Source organism: Hemiscyllium ocellatum, chromosome 11, assembly GCF_020745735.1.
Source record: "Hemiscyllium ocellatum isolate sHemOce1 chromosome 11, sHemOce1.pat.X.cur, whole genome shotgun sequence".
NCBI classification, from domain to species: Eukaryota; Metazoa; Chordata; class Chondrichthyes; order Orectolobiformes; family Hemiscylliidae; genus Hemiscyllium; species Hemiscyllium ocellatum.
Genome location: NC_083411.1, coordinates 26,722,019 through 26,747,045, shown reverse-complemented (window position 1 = coordinate 26,747,045; position 25,027 = coordinate 26,722,019). Strand labels below are relative to the sequence as shown.

The following is a 25,027-nucleotide window of genomic DNA, read 5'->3' as shown; positions in this document are numbered from 1 at the left end:
GTAACAGAGTAGCTATACACAAGTTACAGTGGATGAGAAAGTATAGAGCAAGATAGACAAGTATGATAGCCTATCTTCTGATAACAGCAAGTACAAATAGCAGCAGCCTAACAGTCCTAGGAAGGCTTTGCTACCTCAGACAGGCAGGAGACTACTTTAAATCAGCCTTTTAACTTTTCACTTCAGGAGGCCCATATAGTTCTGGTGTGAGTCTGCAACCTGTGTAAAGGAGATCATAGTAAGTGAACAAGTTATCCTTTTATGCAGAATCATGAATCAACAGCAGTCATAATCTGTTGAGCACCACAAGGTGTCCTTGTGGTTGTCCATGTATCCTGGCACTGAAATTTACATTCAAACACCATCACGCCCCCTCCAAAACACATCTTCCAGAACTAATCTTATTCTGGGAATCATTATCTGCTGTCCTCGGACCTCTTAGACAATTTCTGCTCTTTCTTCCATTGTCCTGACGTCAATCCAACTGGTTCTTGATGGAAGTCATACTGGAATTTTTAAATGACCCTCAAGAGTTTCAATGGATTGGATGTTTGACTGAACAGAGCATGGGGCACCATTTTGTTGCTGGCCTTAGCTCCAATCAATTTCCAAGTCCCCGAATTAGAGGGAGGGATACTAAAACAATGTTTCACATTGATCTTTCTGAAATTTTTGAATTTTTAAAAATGTGTGCAGTTAACCTGTACAAATGTGATATGTCACACAACAGAAGCAGGTGGGAATTTAACCCAGGTTTTCTGATCCAGAGATAGGAACACTACCACCGCACCACAACTTTAGCATTAATCAGTTCAATTTGAAATCTGGTTATGGCCTAGTTTCAAGGTTGATAAGTTGTAGTCAGAAGAGTTATTTTAACATAGTTTTCCATAATTTACAACATGCAAGTGTCTATTTTACAACAACAAAAAGAGGTGAAAAATTACAAATGAGCATGGCACAGTATTATATCATTTAAATGATTTTTATTTGCAATACTTTAGGTCAAAGCTTCAAACTCCAATTTTTTTGTGGTTTTTGTTTTTTACACTAAAGACACTATTCATGCACAATCCACAGTTTAAATGAATTACGTCTATTGCTTCGACTCGTCTGAAACATTGAGACCAGACGGAACAAAAAAAGTGAAAACAAAACATAACCAACCAACAACATAGCTGAACGCTGAGGTCTGGGATTGTGTGCGCAACAAAGTCATTTCCAGCATTTCCCCAAATTAAATTTAAAAAGTGTCAAAAAGGAAAAAAAAAATCCAGAGTACCTTTTACAAAAATCGTTTTCACAGTAGAAGAGATTTCACATCAAATGCACAGATAACACTTCTTCCAAAAGTGGACATACAATCAAAGAAGTAGAAACAAAAAGGTGTCATGACACATTGAACAGCAATATTCCATCCTATTCCAGCTCTTATTTTCCTATGGTTTGAATGTATAACATTCAGCGTCTCGGAATTATCCTTAAAATACTCTGGTTAACTACCATTAAATTTTCTTATACATTTAAATGAACACATTAGTGATTTTTTTTAAGATGGTTTAAGGGGAAGGTGCCAAACAATTACAAAAAGAAATGCAAAAACAGTGGAATGGCTCTCACTTAAGGAAGGCGCATCTAAAAAAAAAATTGCTTCAGTTTTGCCTTACGCCTCTGAAATCAAGATATTTGTGGAATGTTTACTATTAGCAGTTTCTTTATCTTTTAAAAAATATAGGCATTTGCTACAATGGGACTGGTGAGGCAGGCTAGATGACCAAAACAAAATTCTTAAATGATCAACTAACATGAGGAATTGGTCAGTTGTTTTATTCTTAAAAGAAAGTACTCCTGCAGATTAAAACAAAAGGCATTCTGTTATCCAGCTCCTGTCCTTGCCCAGTGGCACAATGTCATGCTAGAATACCGTTAAAAGGCATCAGAGTTTACTCATTTTTCACTGCAAGCCTGGACAGTGTCAGCAGATAAAAGGACTGTCAGTAGATCACAGCACTGCCTGATTCTGTCTTCAACAGAGGATGAGGCACACATCCTTTCCAGCAGACAACAATCAGCAGCAGGACACTGATTTTACCCCTCACCCACTCCATAGCGCCAAAGATACGTGCTGTGGTTAATTAAAGCATCTGTACTGTGATCAGCTAATTTTGCACAGACTGGTTACTGAGCCTTATGCTGCATGGATACGTACTACATTGGGACTGCACTTAACTAAATTTCCCTTTGTAAAAAAAAGGGCAATTACTTTTCCAGACAAGAAATGAAATGTTAGAAATTTTAATCATGTTGCAGCATTCCACTGCTTTTGGGTAAAAACTTTAAAAATCAAAATAAATCTTCCCCTTAAGGGAAGAAAAATATCAAAATTAAAAAGCAAAACATTGCTGCAACCTCCCACTGAAATTTTATATGCTGAAACTGGAAAAGAAAAATCCTTGATTTTGGTTAGTTTTTTTAATGTGGTTTATTTGGAGTGACTGAATTATAACTCATCTACACTAGAATCTCTAACAAGATCCCAGATTCTCAATATCTTAGCAACAGCTCAAACATTTACTGATTGATAGCTTTCTCAGAAATACTTCAATTTTTATGAATTTAACAAAAAATGATTAAATGATTTTCTGAAACTTTTGCAAAGGGCTCCACAGAATGTTTTGAAAAACAGTTCATGAGAGTTTATTAAAAAGAAGTTTGACTTCCTCAATTTCTAAGAACAACGGAAAAGTAATATGAAGCAACTTGTCCCTCCTCCCTTGTCTCAATAATGTCTCATGTAGGGTCTCTAACTCAGAAATTAACTAGAAATATTGATGTATAAGCTCAATATATTAGGGTTTGCATATTCTAGGTCATAAATGTATGTGTATGTTACAGATATTCCTTCAGCACATGCTCATACTATCACCAATACCTTGAATCACATTGGGTATATTCGATTTTCTGCCACGTTTCAGATTTCAAGGTAGCAACCCCTCATCATCACTTGTCATCAAGACACCACAGACAGAAAAAAAATTCAAGTCACTCCTTTGATGTATTTAAAGTTAATCAAAATAATTCTTCCACTGATGAAGGTATGTGCAGCAATGTTCGGTGATCATTCACTTGTGATACATTTAAACTACAGTTGTTGGCTAGTGGGGCGCCTTGGGATAGAGTGGGGGATAATGCTTGGAAATGTCACCAGTGACACTACCAGTGATTTCACCAAAGATAAAGGGCGATTACATCAGGAGGAGTGGGGTAGGCCTGCAGTGTTCTCCTCACTGCTTTAAATAAGAAAGCACAGTTCCTAACTTTTATGAGCTGTACTAGAAAAACAGATATCGTGCTGCTTATTCTGCCCAGCTCAATTCTGCATAATATTACATTTTGTTTGCAAAAAGGTGGACGGATATAAACACTGGGTGTTTCAAGTGACAAGATTCTTCATGGGAGGCCTCTATTCATCCATTAATAATGGAAATGGGGTTTTATGTGACTAAAAAAAAAGAAAAAGATCTCCACAGTGCATGGTTACTTCCCAATGTCAGTATCAATGTCTTTGGTCTGTTTTTCAAACCAATGGAGACACCTTTTACTCCATCTCAGGACAGAATTACACAATTTTCCTTTTAATGTCCTATAAGAGGGGCCTCACATCAGTCTAGTAATTTAGAGGATCATATGAGGATTCACGATATTGTGAGACCTCACTCTGGGATTGATATCCTCCAAATGGACCATTTGGGGATCAGAAACTGCACATTATATAGAGAGAGTTACTTCCATTTTCATTGCCCCACAGTACTAACTTTTTCCTTGAACATGTCAGCTCTTTAGAAAATAAGAAATTAAAATAATTCAGTGCAAAATGTAAATTGAAGTGTCTGTAAACAGTTCACGACGGCTTGAGAAACCATTTTATTATTGAAAAGAAGAAAGTGGTGTTTTCTGACAGAAATGAGCCAGATTTTCAAGTTTATATAATGAAATTGAGGATGGGCAATAAATACTGGCCAATCCAGTGATGCTCACATCTGGTGAGTGAATTTGAGAAACAAAACCAGATTCTAGTTTTTCCACTACAATTTGGATACTGCAAGTCATGGAGTTTTGTTTGCCAAGTCTGAATCTAGCAATTGGTTGAAAGTTCTACTTGTTTTTTGAGACTTGCTTGGGTAGAAGCAGAAAGAGTGACTGACTAACTCACTGTTCATTTCAATTCATATTGTTTCATTATTGTTAGATATCTGGCTTCCTGGAAAAATAACTTAGAAAATTGAGGATAAAACAAATACTGTATATGGACACACACGCACACACATACACACACAGACATAAAATACTTCTACTCCAACCTTTCTAAGATTCTTTGCAAAATGAAGTCCATCACTGAAACAAAATCAACATAAGAGGATTTGGCCTTTCTCCATTTGAACAACATTTGGGATCCTAGCCATCTTACAGCGATTGTGTCAGGACACATGGATTGCCCCTTTGCTAGGAATGGTTTCCATTATTTCAACAATCCACACCATCTTTGAGCTTGCGCTTACTGAACAGCTTTCCAAAGCATAAAAAAAAGGAACCTTTCCAGAATACTGCAGGTGATTGGGAAACAAAAATATCAAGATATCCAACAGAAAACCCAATAGTTCCAGCGCCAGTACCAATAAATATTAAGAGTATATACTAAAGGAATATTAAGAGATAGACTTGAAACCTGTAAAAAATATATATATACACAAAAGAATGAAAACTTCATTTGTCACAGAACCGTGAATGTGTTATAAAGCAATACCAAAGAACTTAAGGCCTCTTTTTTTTAGTCTGACAGAGCATCTCTCTTTTGGAAGCATGGCATGGTTTAGTACCCACTGGAACATTAAAATACCCAGACATTTACTTCACAATCACGGGCAATTCCTGAAGAGCTGTTTTCGTTTGTCAAAACAAATGTTTCCAAAAGGCTTCGCTCGATTGCTAGTTTACAGCCTTGCTAGTAAGCCTTGATATTTTACAAATGTGTCAAGTCTCTACTTAGACCCTCAAAATGGCCAAACATTGGTAAAAAAAAATTGAAAATTTTATGCTGGGAGGAGAAAAGTGAAAAGTAAAGGAAAACACCACAATGCCATTTCAATATGGGCAACTCTGTTTTAAAATCAAGACTTCAGATGGGACAAGGTGTTAAGATGAGAAGAGACATCATTGTAATACCCCATCGCTGTGCTAGCTTTCTCTGTCCTGAAGCGGAAAGAGCTCGAGGTTTCTCCAGGTGAGACACTGTCCAGCTCTGGTTATCCCCTCTTTGAAGGCAGGAGGGAGAGAGGGGTGTTGATGGAATCCATCCCTTGCTCTAACGGTTGTTTTTAACTGCCTCCTTAGCTGCAATTATCAGAGGTGTGAGACTTGACAGTGGCTTTGCAAATTTCAAAAATGGATGCTGAAAGAAAAACCATAATTTAATTGGTATCAAGTTAAGAACAGGCAACATGAGCACCTTATCAATTTTGCAAAAAAAAAAGAAACAGTTCAGAGTTTGCAATAATCGGGTGACCATATAAAGCTGAACAGTGTGATAAAAATGAACAAACAGAGCAAGAGAACACTTCAGTGGAAAAAGCAAGTTGTGTATGAAAAAAATTGTTTTGATATTATTTCTTCTTCAAAACATTTTTACCCCAAATAATTTCTTATCTGAAGTGAGAGGCTTTTAAACCAAAAATCTGCAGGTTAGGTGAATTGGCCATACGAAATGCAGGGTTACATGGATCGGTGGAGCGATGGGTCTGAGTGGTATGCTCTTCAGAGAGTTGGTTTGGACCCGATGGACTGAATGGCCTGCTTCCACACTGTAGGGATTCTGTGATCCAAGGGTGACATTAGCTTTGAATCCTCTTGGGAGTTTTTCCCACTTTGTGATCTAAGCTGTGTTGGAAGTACACAGGGAAACCTGCTTGTGCATATGGATGACTTTCTACCAACCCAGTAAGACTACGTGAAGGGACAACTCTGCAAGTTCTGGGTCAGTGACACTGTGTCAGCATCCATTACACTGAAATGCATCATAGATCCTCGAATGCAAAATACAACCATCATTAGCCAACATTAAGGCCAGTTGTTGTGGATTTCACCTGCATTTTACTTTTCTCCCTGTAACCACCAGAAACATGTGTGTCATGCTTCCTTGTGGCTGAAATGGTGCACACAATGGGAAGCTTCATGTATCAACACTGTGCAGGTGAATAAGGAATTAATCCCTCATAAGATAGGGCAGGGTTTAGAAAATGTGTAAACAATTGTAAAGCTAAAGATCAAAATAAACTTAAAAATAATCAACTGAATAGGCCAAATGTTCCAGAACCTTGTATCAGCCTGCATATTTCACAATTACTTGGTGCAATGAAAAGCTAGAGGGTTCCAAAAGATATATTTAAAGAGATTTGTAATTGTAAAAATTGTGCAGCTTACAATAACCAGAGTCATGTTGGAGAACAGAGCAGTCTCTGTTACTGGTATACAGGACTGAATATTGTCTGCACTGGAGAGAAGGGGAATGGCTAATGGTCTCAACAGAAATACACTGGTCAGCTGCATGTCGCCACTGCCAATTTCATATGCTTCCCTGCCCCTGCCTGAATGATTAAAATGTTTAAAATTATCAGGGACATAATCAGAATAGACTGAAAGGAAGTTTGCCCCTTCGTAGAGGGATCACTGACTGAGAACAGGGATTTAAGGGGCAGAAGGTTTTGAGAGGATGCGAGGAATCCTTCCCATCACCGCCCCCCCCCCCCCCCCCCCACCCCCCCCCCCCCACCACCCCCCATGGCTCGGTAGTATCTGAAATGCACTAACTGTAAGGGCCATACAGGTAGAAATCCTCAAAACATTTAAGTGGTACTTAGATGTCAACTAGCAATGCCAAGCCATACAAGGCTACGGGTCAAGTGCTAGAAAATGGGATTAGAATAGTTATGTCGTTGTTTTTGATTGACATGGATTCAATGTGCCTCTTTCCTTCCTACAGATGTCTCTGCCTTTATGACTGACATGTCTTCTAATGGCCTACCTGCTGAAACAGTATGTGCTGCCAACTAGTGAGGGTGCCACATTAGTACGAGATATTGGCCCCTTGGAGCACCCACAGTTCAAAAGAGGCCTCCTCTCATGCTGAATAGACTTCCTGATGCTGGAACATAGCTACTGTACCTAACTGGGGCTCTTTAAGTCACAGAGACATAGAAATGTACAGCATGGAAACAGACCCTTTGGTCCAATTCACCAATGTCGACCAGATATCCGAAATTAATCTTGTTCCATTTGTCACACTTGGCCCATATCCTTCTTAGCCTTTCAACTTGAAAGGGTTCAGAAAAGATTTATGCCAGGGTGTTGCTAGGGTTGGAGGGTTTGAGCTAAAGGGAGAGGCTGAATAGGCTGGGACTGTTTTCCCTGGCGTATCTGAGGCTGAGGGGGTGACCTCAGAGGTTTATAAAATCAGGGTGGGGGGGGGGGGGAACATAGATTGGGTAAATAGACAAGGTATTTTCCATGGGGTGGTGTGTCCAGAACTGGAGGGAATTTAGGGCAAGAGGTGAAAGATTTATAGGGACCCAAGGAGCAACATTTTCATGCAGGGACTGGTGCGGGTATGGAATGAGCTGCCAGAGGAAGTGGTGGAGGCTGGTACAATTACAACATATACAAGGCATCTGAATGTGTACATGAGGTCAGTTTTTTTAATTGACCGCCCCTGGGATGATGACATCACTTCCAGGATCCCAAGCTAGAATTGAGAATGATGGCAGGATGACAACCAATTGAATAAAGTCCAGTTCATGATAACGGTGTTATCCCAGATTAGGTTTTGTCTGATAGACAACGTAGAGTTAAACTGCCTCGACTCTACTCAATGTGTCTCTACCTTGACACTCAAACAGTACCTGCATAAGGAGTCATTTCTCCCCAAATACTTTGCCACAAGTACTTAATCTGGAAAGTTAATTGAAGAAATGTTTGTTACAAAACCTGAAGAAGCTCCTTGGCTGAGCCCCGCCGCTCCACATCCATTTCTAAGCAGCGATTGAGGAAGTCCCTGAAGACTCCTGAGAGTTTCTCTGGGTTCTGCAGTTCTGGAGTCCCATTGGTAGCAATCAAATACAAGGCCTAACAATCAAAAGCACCACAAACAGAAGAGGCATTAATACAGAGTTTTAAGGATATTTAAAGGTTTGACATCCATAAAAAGTAAAGGTGAAATTGACCACAGGAATCCAATTCGATACAAAAAGCTTCTCTTTAAACAGTATGTACTGGTAAAACAATGAGGGAAGATGAATTAGAGAGTTGTGGGGTTGAACTGCATCATCTCTTTAGCACATGCTGTGGGAAGCTGGAAAAAAGAGAGACTCCACTCCGTGCCACCCTCCCTACAACTTTAAAGGGTGTGTAGTTATTAATGTCCCTTTGATTTGCCGGTACAGATTCAGCAATGTGCTAGGGGTCACAATGCTGAACCACTGACTCATCTGATTGGGATAAGGCCAATTTATTGCTACTCTCTAATTTATCAACACTATTGTCTGCATCACTGAGATAACGTTAGTTTGGCCAACACCAATGGCTTGGTGTAATCCACCTTTGACCAACATTTAAAATATAAGAACATGTTTGCAAATTAAAATGTAGCTGGAGCTCGTATGGAATGACAGAATTATACAGCACTGAAACAGACCCTTCGGCCCAACTCGTCCATGCCGACCAGGTTTCCTAGACTCAACTGGTCCCATTTGCCAGCGTTTTAGTGGTCCAAATGTCTTTTAAACATTGTAATTGTACTCACCTCTACCACTTCTTCAGCAGCTTGTCCCATTTATGCATGACTCTATGAAGAAGTTGCCTCTCAGGTCCTTTTTAAATCTTGCTCCTCTCACCTCAAATCTATGCCCTCTAGTTTTGGACTCCCCTACCCTGGAGAAAAGATGTTGGCTATTCACTTTATCAATGTCCCTCATGATTGTATACATCTCTACATGGTCACCCCTCAGCCTCCTATGTTCTTGGGAAAGAAATCCCATTTATCCAAGATTTGGAGGTGCCAGTGTCGAACTGGGTGTACAAAGTTAAAAATCGCACAAAACTAGGTTATAGTCCAACAGGTTTATTTGGAAGCACTAGTTTTCAGAGCACTACTCCTTCATCAGGTGGCTGTGGTGTATAAGATTGTAAGATACTGAATTTGCAGCAAAAAAGTTTACAGTGTGACGTAACTGAATTTACATATTGAAAAAGACCTGGATTGTTTGTTCAGACTCTTATCTTTTAGAATGACCATGTTGGTTTCAGTTCTTTCATATATAAATCCCAGAACTTTTAAAAAAAAGTTACATTCTCAAGTGATCTTTAACAATAGGTGCCATGTTGGCCCAGATAATACATTGAAGGTGTGAGGTGCCCCGTGTGAGGCTTTCTGTGCCCCAATGTTCAGACTGATACTATTTCTAACCAAGTGAATTATTCAAACTCTCCTCATAAATCTTGGTAACATTCTTGTAAGTCATTTTTGCAATGTTTCCAGTTTTGGGGTAGCACGGTGGCTCAGTGGTTAGCACTGCTGCCTCACAGCACCAGTCTCCCAGGTTTGATTCCAGCCTCAGGTGACTGCCTGTGAGGAGTTTGCGCATTCTCCTCGTGTCTGAGTGGGTTTCCTCTGGGTGCTACGGTTTCCTCCCACAGTCCAAAGATGTGCAGGTCAGGTGAATTGACCATGCTAAATTGCCCATAGTGTTAGATACATTACTCAGAGGGAAATGGGTCTGGGTGGGTTGTTCTTCGGAGGGTCACTGTGGACCTGTTGGGCTGAAGGGCCTGTTTCCATACTGAGGAAATCTAATCTAATCTAATCTAATCGTTAGTGACATTCAACCCATAGCACGGTGACCAGAACTGTGTGCAGTATTCCAAATTGGCCTTAGCAATGTCTTGTACAGCTGTAACATGATGTCCCAACTCTTGTATTCAGTGTTCTGACCAAAGAAAGCAAGTATGCCAAAAGCATTCTTCATCACCCTATCTACCCTAAACAACAAACACTTCCCCTCAATATTAAACCGGCCCTTGAAACATGATTCTTTAACTTTTTAAGGATTCTGGTTATCATGGATCTGTCGCTGTTGGTTTCTGATTGGAGAATTGTTGAGGTGGCCAGATACAAATCTATATTTGGAAGCTCTCAACTATCCATTCGATATAGTACAACAATTCAGGTCCTCCATCTCTGACACGACATGCCTTTACCACAAATGTTAATTTCGATTAGAGCTATTTATTTATGCAAATGATGTCAATCATGTAAGATGTTTACTCAAATGGAATGGAAAGGTTTCATCTATTAGTCTGTGCCAAACACTGTTCGTAGAATTATTAAGTCCCTACAGTGTAGAAGCAAGACATTTGGCCCGTTGAATTCACACTGACCCTCCCAAGAGCATTCCACCAAGGCCATCCCATTACCCTATCAGTGTAACCCTGCATTTTCCACATGGCTAATCCACCTAGCCTGCCAATCCCTGGGCACTACAGGGCAATTCAGTATGGCCAATCCACCAAACCTGCACATCTTCAGACGGTGGCAGGAAATTGCAACACCCATAGGAAACTCACACAGACAAAGGAAGAATGTGCAATGTCCACACAGACAGTTGCCCAAGAGTAGAATTGAACCTGGAAGCCTGCCTAACCAATTCTCACTATGCTGCCCCTGTTATCAAAGGCTTTCTGAATGTTGTCATCTCTGCCTTGGTCTGAACTGTAAACATCAGCCAGATTCTAATCTATGTATCTTGTATCTAGAAAAATCAACTGAGGGATCTATTTTGAAGCATGTGTATATGTGATAATCAGTGAAAGAATACAATCCAACAAAAATGTTAACTTACAAAACAATCCATACAAGCTGAAACAACTTACCCTGAGAGGGTTTTCATTCAGATAAGGCGGTTCTCCTTCAATCATTTCAATTGCCATAATTCCTAATGACCATATGTCCACTTTTGGACCATAGGCTTTTCGAGTCACTACTTCTGGCGCCATCCAATATGGCGTCCCCACCATTGTGCTCCGTTTGTTCTGTTCAGGGGTGATTTGAGCACAGAATCCAAAATCCGCTGCAAATTAATAAAACAACTCCAAATTACCAACAAGAATATATTGTAGTTTCTGAACCTTTTTAATCCCCTGGCCCAGAGAATGGAACCCAGAAAATCTATTGTACGTGTCTATTATCAGCAATGAGCAAAGATTACACTCATCCGAGAAAGAGAAAAGAATTAGATTTTCCAGTTAGGTAGCCCCACATATCTTTATGATAGATACTTCACAAGTTCGTTATGTTTGCAGATAGGCAAAAAGGCTTTTTTAAAAAAAAATCGCAAAGGGGTTGGAATTAAACCTGTACAATGTCTTATTTGGACTGTGCTGGGTTTCAGACACTGAATTTGATGGAACACATCAGCCTTGGGGGAGCACAGTGCAGATTAGCCAGAATAACTCTGGTTTTAGATGGTCACCTGCTTGGCTTCCATATAGCAACTGAGGGGTGGTGATGTGACAATAAACAGGATTCAACAAAAGTAGATGCAATGAAAATGTTTTTCCCCCAACGAGGAAAATAGGCATACAGGAACAAGAGTAAGCCAATATAGCCCCTTGAACCTGCTCCACCATTCAATGAGATCATACCTGATCTGTGGCCTAACTCCAAATATTTGCCTTTGGCCCATATCCCATAATATCTTTGCTTAACATAAATTTATCTCTGAATTAACAACAGAACTAGTCACGTGTGAGAGAGTTCCAAACCTCTATTATCCTTGTGTGTAGAAATGCTTGCTAACATTTGTCCTGAATCATCCTGCACCAATTGTTAGACTATTCCCCTAGTACTAGAATCTCCAACTAGTGGAAATAGTTTATCTTTACCTCTCTTATCCTTTCCTGTTAATATGTTGAAAGTTCTGTTCAGATCACCCCTTCGCCTGCTAAATTCTGGACAAAACAGGCCTAACTTATATTTTCTCTCTTCAGAAATTAATCCTTGAAGTCCAGGTATCATTCTTGCAAACCTTCTCTGTACTGCCTCCAAGGCCAGCATATCCTTCCAAAGATATGGTACCCAGATCTGCTCACAGGATTCCAAGCAGGGTCTAACCAGGGTTTTGTATGAGTTTAGCATAACTTCTACATCCTTATAAGTCAGTCCTCTAAATATGAAGGTCAGCGTTCTATTAGCCTTCTTGATTATTTTCTGCACCTGTTTGTGGCATATCAAAGGGCAATGCACCTCAATCTCCTAGACTCTTTCAACATGCAGAGTATTTTACTTGGAACAAGAGGGTACAATTTTAGGTTTAGAGCTATAAATCAAGAGTGAAAGTGGGAGCATATTTCACAAATGATAGCAAACATTTGAAGCTCTTTCTCCAAAAAGTTATGGATGACAAGACAATGGAGTTTTAAGACTGAGATTGATAGATTTGTCTAAACCACTATTGCTCATGTATTGAAACAGTAAAATAGGAAGATCACAGACCTAACACAATCTGTCTTTCTGCTTGCTGCTGTGGATGGGTGAAGGAAAATAACTGGTTTAGCTGGCTGACTGACTGACTAAGGTCACTTCTTGCCATGAAGAGGAGTGAAGGTGGTTGCTTGGTTATTTTGCTTACCGGCTGGTAAACTGTGCAAGAGACCAGTAAATAATTTGCTGATTTCTACAGCAACAGTTACCTCCTTCTGTTGTATCTTAGTTTTGCCTAGAAATGCATGAAAGTAGATAAATCCCCAGGACCTGATCTGGGGTATCCTAGAACTCTGTGGGAAGCAAGGAAAATGATTGCTGGGCCTCTTGCTGAGGTAGTTGCATCATCGATAGTCACAGGTGAGGTGTCGAAAACTGGAGGTTGGCTAACATGGTGCCACTGTTTAAGAAAGATGGTAAGGACAAGCCAGGGAACTATAAAACAGTGAGCCTGACATCGATGGTGGGTAAGTTGTTGGAGGGAATCCTGAGGGACAGGATGTACATGTATTTGGAAAGGCAAGGATTGATTAGGGTTAGCCAACATGGCTTTGTACATGGGAAATCATGTCTCACTTACTTGTTTGAGTTGATTGAAGAAGTAACAAAGAGAATTGATGAGGGCAGAGTGGTAGATATAATCTATGTGGATGCGTTCAGTAAGGCGTTCGACAAGGTTCCTCATGGGAGACTGGTTAGATCTCATGAAATACAGGAAGAACTAGCCATTTGGATACAGAACTGGCTCAACGGTAGAAGACAGAGGGTGGTGGTGGTGGTGGTGGAGGGTTGTTTTTCACATTGGAGGCCTGTGACCAGTGGGGTGCCACAAGGATCGATGCTGGGTCCACTACTTTTCATCATTTCTTTAAATGACTAGGATGTGAGCAAAACAGGTATAGTTCATAAGTTTGCAGATGACATCAAAATTGGAGGTGTAGTAGACAGCGAAGGAGGTTACCTTGGATTACAATAGGATCTTGATCAGATGAGCCAATGAGTTGAAAAGTGGCAGATGGAGTTTAATTTAGATAAATGTGAGATGCTACATTTTGGGAAAGCAAATCTTAGCAGGATTGCAGGTTCATAGCTCCTTGAAAGTAGAGTCGCAGGTAGTTAGGATAGTGAAGAAGGCGTTTGGTATGCTTTCCTTTATTGGTCACAGTATTGAGTACAGAAGTTGGAGATCATGTTGCGGCTGTACAGGACATTGGTTAGGCCACTGTTGGAAGATTGTGTGCAATTCTGATCTCCTTCCGATCAGAAAGATGTTGCGAAACTTGAAAAGGGTTCAAAAAAGATTTACAAGGGTTGCCAGGGTTGGATGATTTGAGCTATAGGGACAGCTTGAATAGGCTAGGGCTGTTGTTCCTGGAGCATTGGAGGCTGAGGGGTTATCTTATAGAGGTTTATAAAATCATGAGGGTCATGGATAATAAATAGTCAATATCTTTGCCATGGGGTGGGGGAGTCCAGCCCTAGAGAACATAGGTTTAGGATGAGAGGGGAAAGTTATAAAAGAGACCCAAGGGGCAACTTTTTCACGCAGAAGGTGGTACGTGTATAGAATGGGCCGCCAGAAGAAGTGGTGGAGGCTGGTACAATTGCAACATTTAAAAGCCATCTGAATGGGCATATGAATAGGAAGGGTTTGGAGGGATATGGGCCGGGTGCTGGCAGGTGGGACATCCGGTCAGCATGGACGAGTTGGACCGAAGGGTTTGTTTCCATGCTATACATCTCTATGACTCTATCTGGAAAAAGGAAAGGTGTGGCAGTATTGATTAACAGAACATTGTACTGCTGGAGAGAGAGATGGACAGGCAGACATGAACATATTCTGATGAAAAGGATAGGCAGAGATAACAAATCCTCAGCTCTTTGGAAAGAGACAGCTCGTTAGAAGAAGAAAATGTGAACTTATAATGAGTCATGTTTGGATAATACAATTGAGAACCAGGCTGAATATAGAAGGTTCAGAGGGGAACTGAAGAGCAAATAAGTGAAGAAAAACAAAAATGAAAAAGAAAAAGAGAAAAGACTGAAAGCCAAGGCAAGAAGCAAAAAAAAGAGTAGTAAGAGGCGATGTGAGGCGAATTAAAGACAAAAACAGAGATCCATGCAAGAAGTTAAGCTGAGATATTCATGAATATCTTGGATCATTCTTTACCAAGGAAGATACTGCTGCCAAGGTCATCATGTGGTAATATTTAGAGATGATAACTTGTGACAAAATAATAGTTGTCATTTGGGCAAATGCACGTTAGTTATGGAAAACCATTTTGAAATAGTTCAGGGTAAATCACACTTAACATGTTCTACATACTTAATTTAACTGATCCATCCATTCCCAGCAGTATGTTGTCACTCTTGATATCTCTGTGGATAACTTGATTGGAGTGAAGGAATTCCAGGGCTTGTAAACACTATTGGAAGAAAAATAAATCATTAAAAATTCTTTCCCATGACTTTTGTAAACTGTAGAGAGTAAGACAGAGTTATCAGTCAGGATTTTACCAGTTCACAGGAGGTGAGCTACAATCCAAGCTAGAAATCTGTTCTCATTTCAAATTTCCAGCACTTGCAGTAGTTTTGTTGTGGCAGATTTGGATTGTTTTAAGCTGCAAACAATCATCCAAAATAACACTGCTTTAAGGTGGCATAAATCATAAAATATTAGTTAACAGAACACCACTCTAAACACCAAGATTTGTTCTTCAAGGCAGCCTTTAGATTTTTGAGCATTATCAGGAAGTTAGTACCAATTTACATTGAAACGTGAGATGCTTTGGTCTACAGGTTCACATTCTAAAACAAACTGCCTTTTCAAATAGTATTTATGAACTGGATTCAAAATTATTCCCAATAAAGGAAAGAAGAAAGTGTTACCATCTGTGCCAAGCATCTCAAGTTAATGAGCAGTTTACTTCTGAAGTAATCCCAAGAGAATCTGGTTCAAGGATGTTTGCAAACATACCATGAAGGCACTAAAAATTTATTATCACACTCTGGGAGACATTAGCTGATGACAGAAAGCAACAGTGACATGGGTCAGCAAGTGCCAAGATGCACAGTTTCTACAATGGTTTGGTAACAGGGGTCAATACCAAAAACAACAAAGACATCTGGTATCCATCTCACGTATGACACCTGTGGGAGGATATACCTCTTGTCAATTTGTCTCTTCAACCATCAACTATGGTATAACAGAAGAAGTTTATCCAATTCCCAATGAATTTACTGTATGCCTATCATCCTTTGTAGGTGACAAGAGGATTGATCGATCAATTGTTGAGAGTCATTGTTGTGTGAGACAACCTCTCTTGTCTACCTGAACCCAGGAGAAGCAAGTAGCATATGTGGAAAAGCCTACTAGCCTGGGGAAGAACTATGATTTTCCAGAATCAGAGAGAGTGGAAAAAACAGGAACTCAACCACTTAGAAGTAACACTTGTGCTTTACGATTCCTTCTTTATTCGCCACGTTCCTGCTGCATCAGATATTGCTGTAGTTATTTCTGTAGTTTGCTACTGCTGTGCTGACAAGCTTCACAAGAAGCCAGATTTGTATTTTATTTGTCTTAACGCAGTTTCTGCTCCTCAAAATGCAGATTTTGTCAAGCAAACTGCCAACCTGGTCGAAGCATGAATGAGAAAAGAAAGGAGAATGTAGCACAGATGTTATAATGCTTCTCAGTGGGAGCTGATTGTGGTGGCAGTGGATAGTCCTTGCCAGATTCATGAAAATGCTTTGGACATAGATGAGAATTGGGTATAAAAGCGTTATTAGGATTCTAATCACATGCTAACTAGGGCCCAAGGTGCAGAATCCATCAGCTGAAGCAAGTTGGCAACTGCTTTGAAGGATAAAGATGGTCTTCAGAGTGGTCAGATGCTCCTGTTTTCTCCACAGGAGAATATTCACCATCACTCCTCTGAGAACCTCCCTAAAACTCATTCCCATCACTTAACATGAGGCCAGTACCTCAATAAGAGCTGCCAGATCTTGCCAAGTGCTACTTTGCATCTAACTTTTGCACATTCCAGTTGGGAAATGAAAACATACGAAGATAAGGCTTAAGGAGTGGGCAATTCGGCCCTTTGAGCCTATTCCATCACTCAGTACCAACATGGGTGATCCCAACTCGGCCTAAACTCCACTTTCCTACCTGCTCTCCATCACCTTTCAACCCATTACTAATTAAAAATTTGCTCAATTCCTCTTTAAATTAACTCAATGTCTCAGCATCTACCATACCTGGTATAGTAATTCCACGGATTTATAATCTTGAGAGAGAAGTAATTTATCTTCACATCTGCTTTAAATCAGCTACACTTATCCTAAAACAATGACCTCTTGTTCTAGGTTATCCTATGCAGTTAAAAAAAACTCTTTGCATCTAATTTGTCAATCCCCTCGAGTATGTTAGATCTCCAATAGATCTCTGCTCATTCTACTAAAATCCAGAGAGTATTGGCTTAAACTATTCAATCACTCTTCATAAGACAAACTCCTGACTGGAATCAATCGAGTCTCAGCTGACCTGCCTCCAATGCAACTATACCCCTCCTAATGCAAGGAAACCAAAACTGGACACAATATTCAAGCTGTGGTTTCATGATGGAGTGTTTGAATGCTTTTCATGGATGACAACACTTGGACCTGAACTGTAAGTTAGCAAATGGGTTTTAATAGGTACCATCTCCAATACTGCTTACCTACCTCAGTGAAACAACTGCCTAGAATATGTGATTAATTCCAACTGAAACTTGAATCATAAGCTTTTACCTCAGTAATAAGAGTGTTACCATCGAACCAAAGTGGATAGTTAGATAAAGGATCTACAACTATAAATGCCGCATTTGCTATTCTAATAGATTCAACATAAGCCTTAATTCAGGTGATTAAATATTGGTTCAACATTGGGCAAATCATAGAATGTGTAATTGCCGGAGGTGGTCATGGCATAGTGATATTGTCCCTATTGTCCCTAGGCTAGTAATCTAGTGACCCAGGCTTTCTGCTCTGGATATTGGTGTTCAAGTCCCAACACAGCAGATGGTGGAATTTTAATTCGATTAATAAATATGGAATTAAAAGTTATATGGTAACTATAAAAACCTATCTGCTTCACTCATGTCCCTTTTGGAAGGAAAGTCTGTCATTTTCACCTGATCTGACTGATATATGACTCTGAATCCATAACAACGTGGATGGCGGTGAAATGGTCTAGAAGGCTGCTCAGTTGTATCTAATCACTGCAAAAGCTGATAAAATCATAGAACCTGATGGAACACCCAGCAACAACAATGGTACTCACACAGCTTTGCTGACCCTGAAAAGTTCTCTTCACCAACATCTGGGCATTTATGCCAAAATTGGGAGCGCTGTCTGTCAGGTACAGTTCCATGAGAATGACTATGTCCAGCCACACCATCACCATCCCTGGGTATAATGTCGTCAAGTGAGACACTTGGTGGTAGAGATAGTTGGGAGGAAGTTGCCCTGTGAGTCCCCAACATTGACTCTGACCCTGTGAAATCTCATTGTATAAGGTCAAGTATAGTGTCATACAGCATGGAAATAGACCCTACGTGCAAGGAAACCTCTTGCACCTCCTACCTCCTGTGAGCTACGTGTTGATTACTTGGGCGACAATGTAGGTTACAAGGAGATAAATTGGTGAGAGACTTCAGTATCCATCACCCAAGATGGCTCAGTAGCAGTAATACTGACCAAACTGGTTGAATCCTAAAAAGACAAACTGCCAGATGGGGCTTCTGTTAAGTGGTGAGGGAACCAACAAGAGGGAAATCTTAATTGACCTTATCCTCACCAATCTACCTACAGTAGCTGCATCTGTCCATGACTGGTAGGAGTGATCACCACACAGGTCCTTGTGAAGATGGAGTCCCACAATTGTATTGTCTGTATAGTGACTGTAATGAGGGCAGCCAGGCAGACTTCAAAGAACATGAGGTCCCTGAATGGTGCTGTTAATATGGTCAAATCAGGGAACCCTGGCTGACATATATAAACAGGAATGCCCCTCCCCTTCACTGTTGATCACACAGCATTGCCCTTTGATGTGAAGGGCATTGCTTGTCACTGGCCACTCGAGTGTTTCCTTTCTTCCTCGTGGTGGAAAGTAAATAAGGGTTTGTGCACCTTGTGTATTTCACTGTGTCTCACACCTGCACACACACAACATTGGTGCTGGAGAAAAAATAAGCACTACCACAGTTAGGCGGTAGTGTGGGGGTAAAAGAAAAATAAACAGGAATGCCAGCGATTCTGCTCACTCTGAGGAAACTGAAGGATTCTCCATGTATGAACAAAGGGTGAGCCGGTGATGGGATATTGGTCTCTGTGGAGTGATGACAAGAGGAAAGCACACTCCTGAAGAAGTTCACTTGCAATAGTTGTATTTGAGTTGAGGTAAGCATTTCTGGCATCATGCTGTTATTTAGGAAGCTTGGCTCATTCGAGACTGGGCCCAGTATGTGGAAAGAATGTGTTACTTTTTCCAGGCAAATAACATTGGGGCAAATGAAAAGCAACAAATAATTCTCCTTACAGCTTTGTGCCCCCACACCTTTTCCAGTTATTAGGATCCTAACTTTCCCTGAGGCACCAGACATTAAAAGCTTTCAAGAGTTGATGGATTTAGTTAAGGAATATTACCACCCCAAGCCTCCTCCAATTCTGAGATGCTATTGATTTTACTTAGCAATTCAAGAACCAGAGGAAACCGTATCTGGATTTTTGACTAGATTAAGACAATTGGCAGAGTCGTATTTCACAAAGCTGGACATGAGCCCTGCCTACTTGCAATTGTGGTTAGATGAGGATTCCCAGACATATGCTACAATTACTACCCATAGAGTATGTACCAGTATATGATGCTGCCGTTTGGGGTATTGCATCCCATGTAATTTTTCAAAAGACAGTGGAAAATATTTTACAAGGTCTACCAGACTACCATTTATCTAGATGACGTGCTAGCAATAAGGAGCACTTAGAGAAGTTGGACAGAGTCCTTAGGCATTTCTTCCAGGTGGCGTATGTCTTAGAAGGGAAGTGACTTTCTTGAGCTACAGAGTCGACAAGACTGAGTGACACCCATTGGAAGATAAAGTGGGGGCAATCAATGGTGTCCTGGCACATCTGTACCGGAGCATCGGTCTTTCCTGGGGCTGGTGAACTATTATGGAAAGTTCATGTGTAACCCAGCCTCCATCCTGGCACCTTTGCATTAACTCTCAATGCAGGGTCTACCTTGGAAATGGTCACATAGCCAAGCAATAGCACTCAGGGAAGTGAAGAAACAGCTATCATCCTCTAAAAGGTGTTGGCACACCATGATCCCGAATGAGATCTGGTATTGACATATGATGCCTCCCCGTACAGCATCGGGATAGTTTTAGCTATGGTATTAGGGAGAGGAGCTGAAAATGTGTTGCTGGAAAAGCGCAGCAGGTCAGGCGAGGAACATGCAATCGCAAATGCATCCAGGATTTTGGCAAATGCAAAGCACAAATACTGCTAGATACAGCAGTTAAGTTTGACAGTCATATTTGGAGTCAGGATGTTCCATTGATACCCTTATGGATGCAAACTTATAAGAACAACGGACCACAAAGCCCTGTTGGGTCTACTTAAGAAAAGGCAGTGCTGCCCATACCTTCAGGCTGTACGCACTGTTGGGCTGTAATACTAAGTGTGTATAATTATAAGTTGGAACTCTGTCAGGGAGGTCAAAAGGGACATCCCAACTGGTCTTTACCAAAACTCTGCAAATGAAATGACAAAACTGTCTGGTGGCTGTGACAAAGGAGGCAGTCCTTCCAAATGGAACAATTTCTCAGATATTGGGCACCTGAAGATAACAGTTGTGGTTTATGAGTGCAAAAAAAATCAAACTAAACTGGAAATGATTAAAAGATTCATGCTTTCTGCCAAATAGTACATTTTATATTCAGGATATTTTCCCTGTTTCCCCCATTTTCTTGCATCATCAGACAGAACCCCCTATAGCCACAAGGTGGTGCCAAATCTCAAATTAATACCATTGCTATTCTAGGAAGTTGCGATTTCTCGCTAAGATGAAAAGAAATCTAATTTTGTGACTTGCCATCTTATGTGCCAAACTCTAATTTTATTAGTTGCTATGTGCGCTCTTACAGTCTGTCAAAGCTTGCGTAAATTAACAAAACACACTTCACCTTATGATGCACATGAAAAGCTAATTAACACAATTGAGGGTCATCAAATTGGAAGGTCAGTGTAACCTTGGATAGGAAATTGGTGGATTGATTGAAAAAAAAATGAGTTGTGGGAAAGGATTATTTTATAGACCATGGTACTGCATACAGTCATCGTATCTCAAAACATAATGACCCAAGCAGTGAATAAATAAGTGGATCACAGCATAGAGTAGAACTTTAAGCTTTGATGTCCACACACACACAGGAGTGGCAAACAGTGAGCATGATGGAAATCAATTATAGTAGAACATAGATATGGCAGGGATATTGACAGAAAGGTGGAAGCTGAAATATTGCATAGATGCTGAAAATGTACACTTATTCAAACATGTGAGATAATTAATTTTGGCAGAAGCAATTGAGAGGGGAAATAGAGACACAGTTGTAAAGAGTGTATAGGAGTAGAGGGGCCTGTGGATGCATGCAAATACATCTTTGATGGTGACAGGACACATTGACAGAGTGTTAGCAAAGCTTTTGGGATCTTTGATTTCATAAATTAAAAGGGATCACATGTAAAAAAAGAGAAGTTATGAAGAACATTTTTAAGGGTCTGTTTAAGCCACAGTTAGCCACATTATTCAGTACTGGGTTACAACACAAAGAATGGTAAGACCATTTAGCCTCATGAGCCTGCTTCACCATTCAATAGGATCATGGCTGAACAACATTCATCATGACCACTTTCCCTTCCTACTGATCAAGAATCTATCTCAGCCTTAAATATATACAAGGAATCTGCCCACACAACTCTCTATGGCAAGGAGTGCTAAAAACTCAACTCTCCAAGAGAAGAAATTCCTCCTCATCTCATTCTGCCCCTTTATTCTGAGACTTGACTCACTGCTCCTGGAATCTCCCTTGAGGGGAAACATCCTGTCAGCATTTACCCTGTCAAACCCCTTAAGAAATCTATAAATTTCAACGGGATCACCTCTCATTCTTCTAAATTGAGCAAGTAGACTCCCAATCTGTTTAATTTATGCTCATAAGATAATCCATCCGCACCAGGCATAATCCAAGTGAACCTTCTCTTAACTGTCTCCAATGAAATTATATATTGCCATAACTAAGGGGATCAAAACTGCTCACAGTACTTCAGATGTGGTCTCACCAGCACCCTGTAGTTTCAGTAAGACTTCCCTAAGAATACATTTCAACTCCCATGAAACTCATATTCCATTAGCCTTCCTGATTACCAGTTGTACCGCATGCTAGCTTTGTGTTTCATGCACATCACCCAGAGTCCCTTTGTGCTGTTATTTTCTACAAGTTGGCTTGGTCTTTAAATTTTGAATTGAAAAAGTAGCATCAGTAATGATGATTCAGAAATATTGTGTAAACCCGTTGGATTTATTAATGCCGTTCAGGAAAGGAAACCTACTGTGCTTATCTGACCTGGTCAATAAATAGGTTCACACCCATGGCAAGGTGTTGGCTCTCACCTGCCCTCAGAAGTTTTTGTATTTAAGAATCAATTCACAACTATCTTCTCAAGGACAATAAATGCTGGCCTTTCCAGCAATGTTCCCATCCTTTAAACTAGCAAGAAGTGCAATATGCAGTTTGAGTAGATAAAGATTGATTTAAGAATTGTCATTGTTTTTTAAAGTGCGCTGTTCCCGGTTCTTCTTGGATCAAAATGCACGTAAAAAAGCTCTCCTGCTTTGAGCATAGATAGATCACAAATGCATGAACCTTGCTTGAAGACAAAAATATTGTTTGAATCCCTTCCTTTTGAAACAAACAAAAATGAGACACGTTTTGGTGTGAGGTAATGGTTTGACTGACTTGCAACTTAAACTTCATGCATAGCTGGGATTTGTGCAAAGACAATGGTCTGAGTTGCAAGTTACTGTAAAACTTAGACAAATTGGATTGAATAGCTGCATTAAGCACAGTCCTAATTAGCTCATGTCACTGTAAGGTCAATACTGTATTTCAATTTTTTAAAAAATTCAATGTGATGTGCTGGCCAACTCAAAGATACAGGAGCTGTTCCTGATCAATACAGATCAATGGTAACCTGAGATCTGTTCAGAATATAGATCAATGATTTTTCAGACTAACCGGCTCTGAATAGAGAGGCAGGATCTTTTAAAATACCACGGGATAGTTGTCCTTCCCCTTTTGTGAGGCACTCTAGATCCCTGCAGGCATAGGTCCCATCATCATGGCCACAAGTCATGGCCAATAGCAGAACAGAAATATATAAAACAATAGATAACACATACGTAACCAAGAAGAAACCAGCATGGTTTTATGAAGAGGAAGTCATGTCAATTAAGAGGCTAACTTCAACAGTCCTGTCCACTTAGGGAGGTTGTGCAGATGAGAAGGTCAAACAAAGTGCCCGAGACTCCAGGCAGCTGGCAGCTCCAGCAGAAGAGGTGGCTACGTACGGGACTACCTCTGGAAGAGATGGCGAGGTGCCCCATCATGGATGGGTCCTCTGGGGACTTAACATTAAACTCCTCCACATGATAATCTGCAGTTGCTGCTGTGGTCTTCTGGAACCCAAGGCTCGGAGGGTCAGGGTAGATGCATGAACTAAAAGCCTGTAGCTGGGAGGCCACTCCCAGACACCTGCTGGCTCTGGTCCAACCAAGGGCCATTCAGGAAGATCCTAGTGGTATCACTGATCTTCCCCCATGTGCGCATGTAGTTATTAAAAATTAGCTACCCTTGGAGACTAGGTAGCCACTCAGCTTCCACACCAGCAAGATGGCACAAATGGTAGGAACATGTCATGGCAACTATGAGATCACTTTCTTTCTAGTCTTCTAACCTCTATGACTCGTAACAATCTGCCTATTTATTAAAATTATCTAACACATTTTGACACTGAATTGCTCTGGAGAAAGTGCAGAGAAGATTTACTATTATGTTGCCAGGGCCCTGGAGAATTGTAGCTACGAGAAGATGGGAGAAGTTGGGGCTATTTCCTTGGAACAGAAAAGGCAGGGGGTGATATGATTGAGATATACAAAACCATGAGGGATAGAGATAGAGCAATCAAGAGGAACCAGTTTCCCTTGGCAGACAGTTCAAAAACCAGGGGTCATAGATTTGAGCTAAGTGGTAGATGGATTACAGGGGATATATGAGGAACATAAAAAGTGTTTTATGTAGAAGGTGATAGGTGTTTGGAATTCGCTGCCCGAGTTGGGAGTGGAAGCAGAGACCCCAAAGCTCTTTTATGAAGTACCTGAGTCTGCACCTTAAGTATTGTAAGTTGCAGGGCTGTGGGCCATGGGATTAGAAAGGGCATCTGGCTGTCTTTGGGTCAGCATGGACAAAATGGGCTAAATGCCCCCATTCTGTGCTGTATCGTTTCTATGGTTTGAATCAATTTGGTGAAATGTCTCAGTGTTTTGTGATGTTAAGGTTGTTATGTAAGTTGTTGTTGTAGTATATAAGCATGAGATCTACCAAAAAAAAGAAAAACTAACTACTTCACAGAGTAAGTGCTGCTTGGGGCAATCTGTCTTGTTTACATCTCTCCAAGGCTGTCATGCTCACCAGAGAATATTCTTAATTCAAAATATGCTCAGTTAATAACATTGCATAACACCAAGGACTGTCCTATCTAATTAATTTCAATTTCTTCACAACAAATTGCTTAGCAGTCGCTAACTCCTGACTGTAATTAAATATCACTGTGGCCTTTATCTAGGATTTACTGCAAAGATAGCTGTTGAACAAAGAAGGAGGCCAACAATCTCAGTAGTTTACTGTTGTTTTCATTTCAGAAGTTACGTTCTAAATTATCATTCCAGATGAACAACTGAAACAAACGAGTGTTCCTTATTCTAAGGTGGCATTTAAAATGGATACTTTAATTGGGGATGAACTGTTTTTCTCTTGTTTCGTATTGTTTACGTTCCTATATATTAAGGCACACAAAATGGGCTGAATTTAGCAATCATGTGGTGGCCTCATCTATTGGTCAGAGAGTTTGTAACAACTTTACTATAGCTGTGACTGTTTCAGGGAACCTCAATACGATTAAATTCCAGTCAGGAATTTGTCTACCTATCATCAGCAACTCCTCAGTGCCAGCAGCACTACTGCTGTGTCTGTAAGAGATTCCAGACCAGTAGGAGGGCGGGACAAAAAGGACCAGTATCTGTGGGGTCAGTCATGTGATCCCTGGTGAGTAGTGGCGTTGACA

At 40.4% G+C, this 25,027-nt stretch overlaps 1 protein-coding gene across 4 annotated transcripts in view; it reads right to left on the bottom strand.

Moving 5' to 3' along the window:
- Positions 1-1,024: 1,024 nt before the first annotated feature.
- LOC132820398 (serine/threonine-protein kinase PAK 3) overlaps positions 1,025-25,027 on the bottom strand; it is a 239,263-nt gene continuing 215,260 nt past the window's right edge. For all 4 annotated transcript variants that reach the window (XM_060832488.1, XM_060832489.1, XM_060832487.1 and 1 more), the window contains 4 exons: positions 14,913-15,012; positions 10,978-11,174; positions 8,038-8,175; positions 1,025-5,449 (listed from right to left, as the gene is read on the bottom strand). In XM_060832488.1, the coding sequence (XP_060688471.1) occupies positions 5,363-5,449; positions 8,038-8,175; positions 10,978-11,174; positions 14,913-15,012 (522 nt within the window). In that variant the 3' untranslated portion in view covers positions 1,025-5,362. The remainder of the gene's footprint in view (positions 5,450-8,037; positions 8,176-10,977; positions 11,175-14,912; positions 15,013-25,027) is intronic.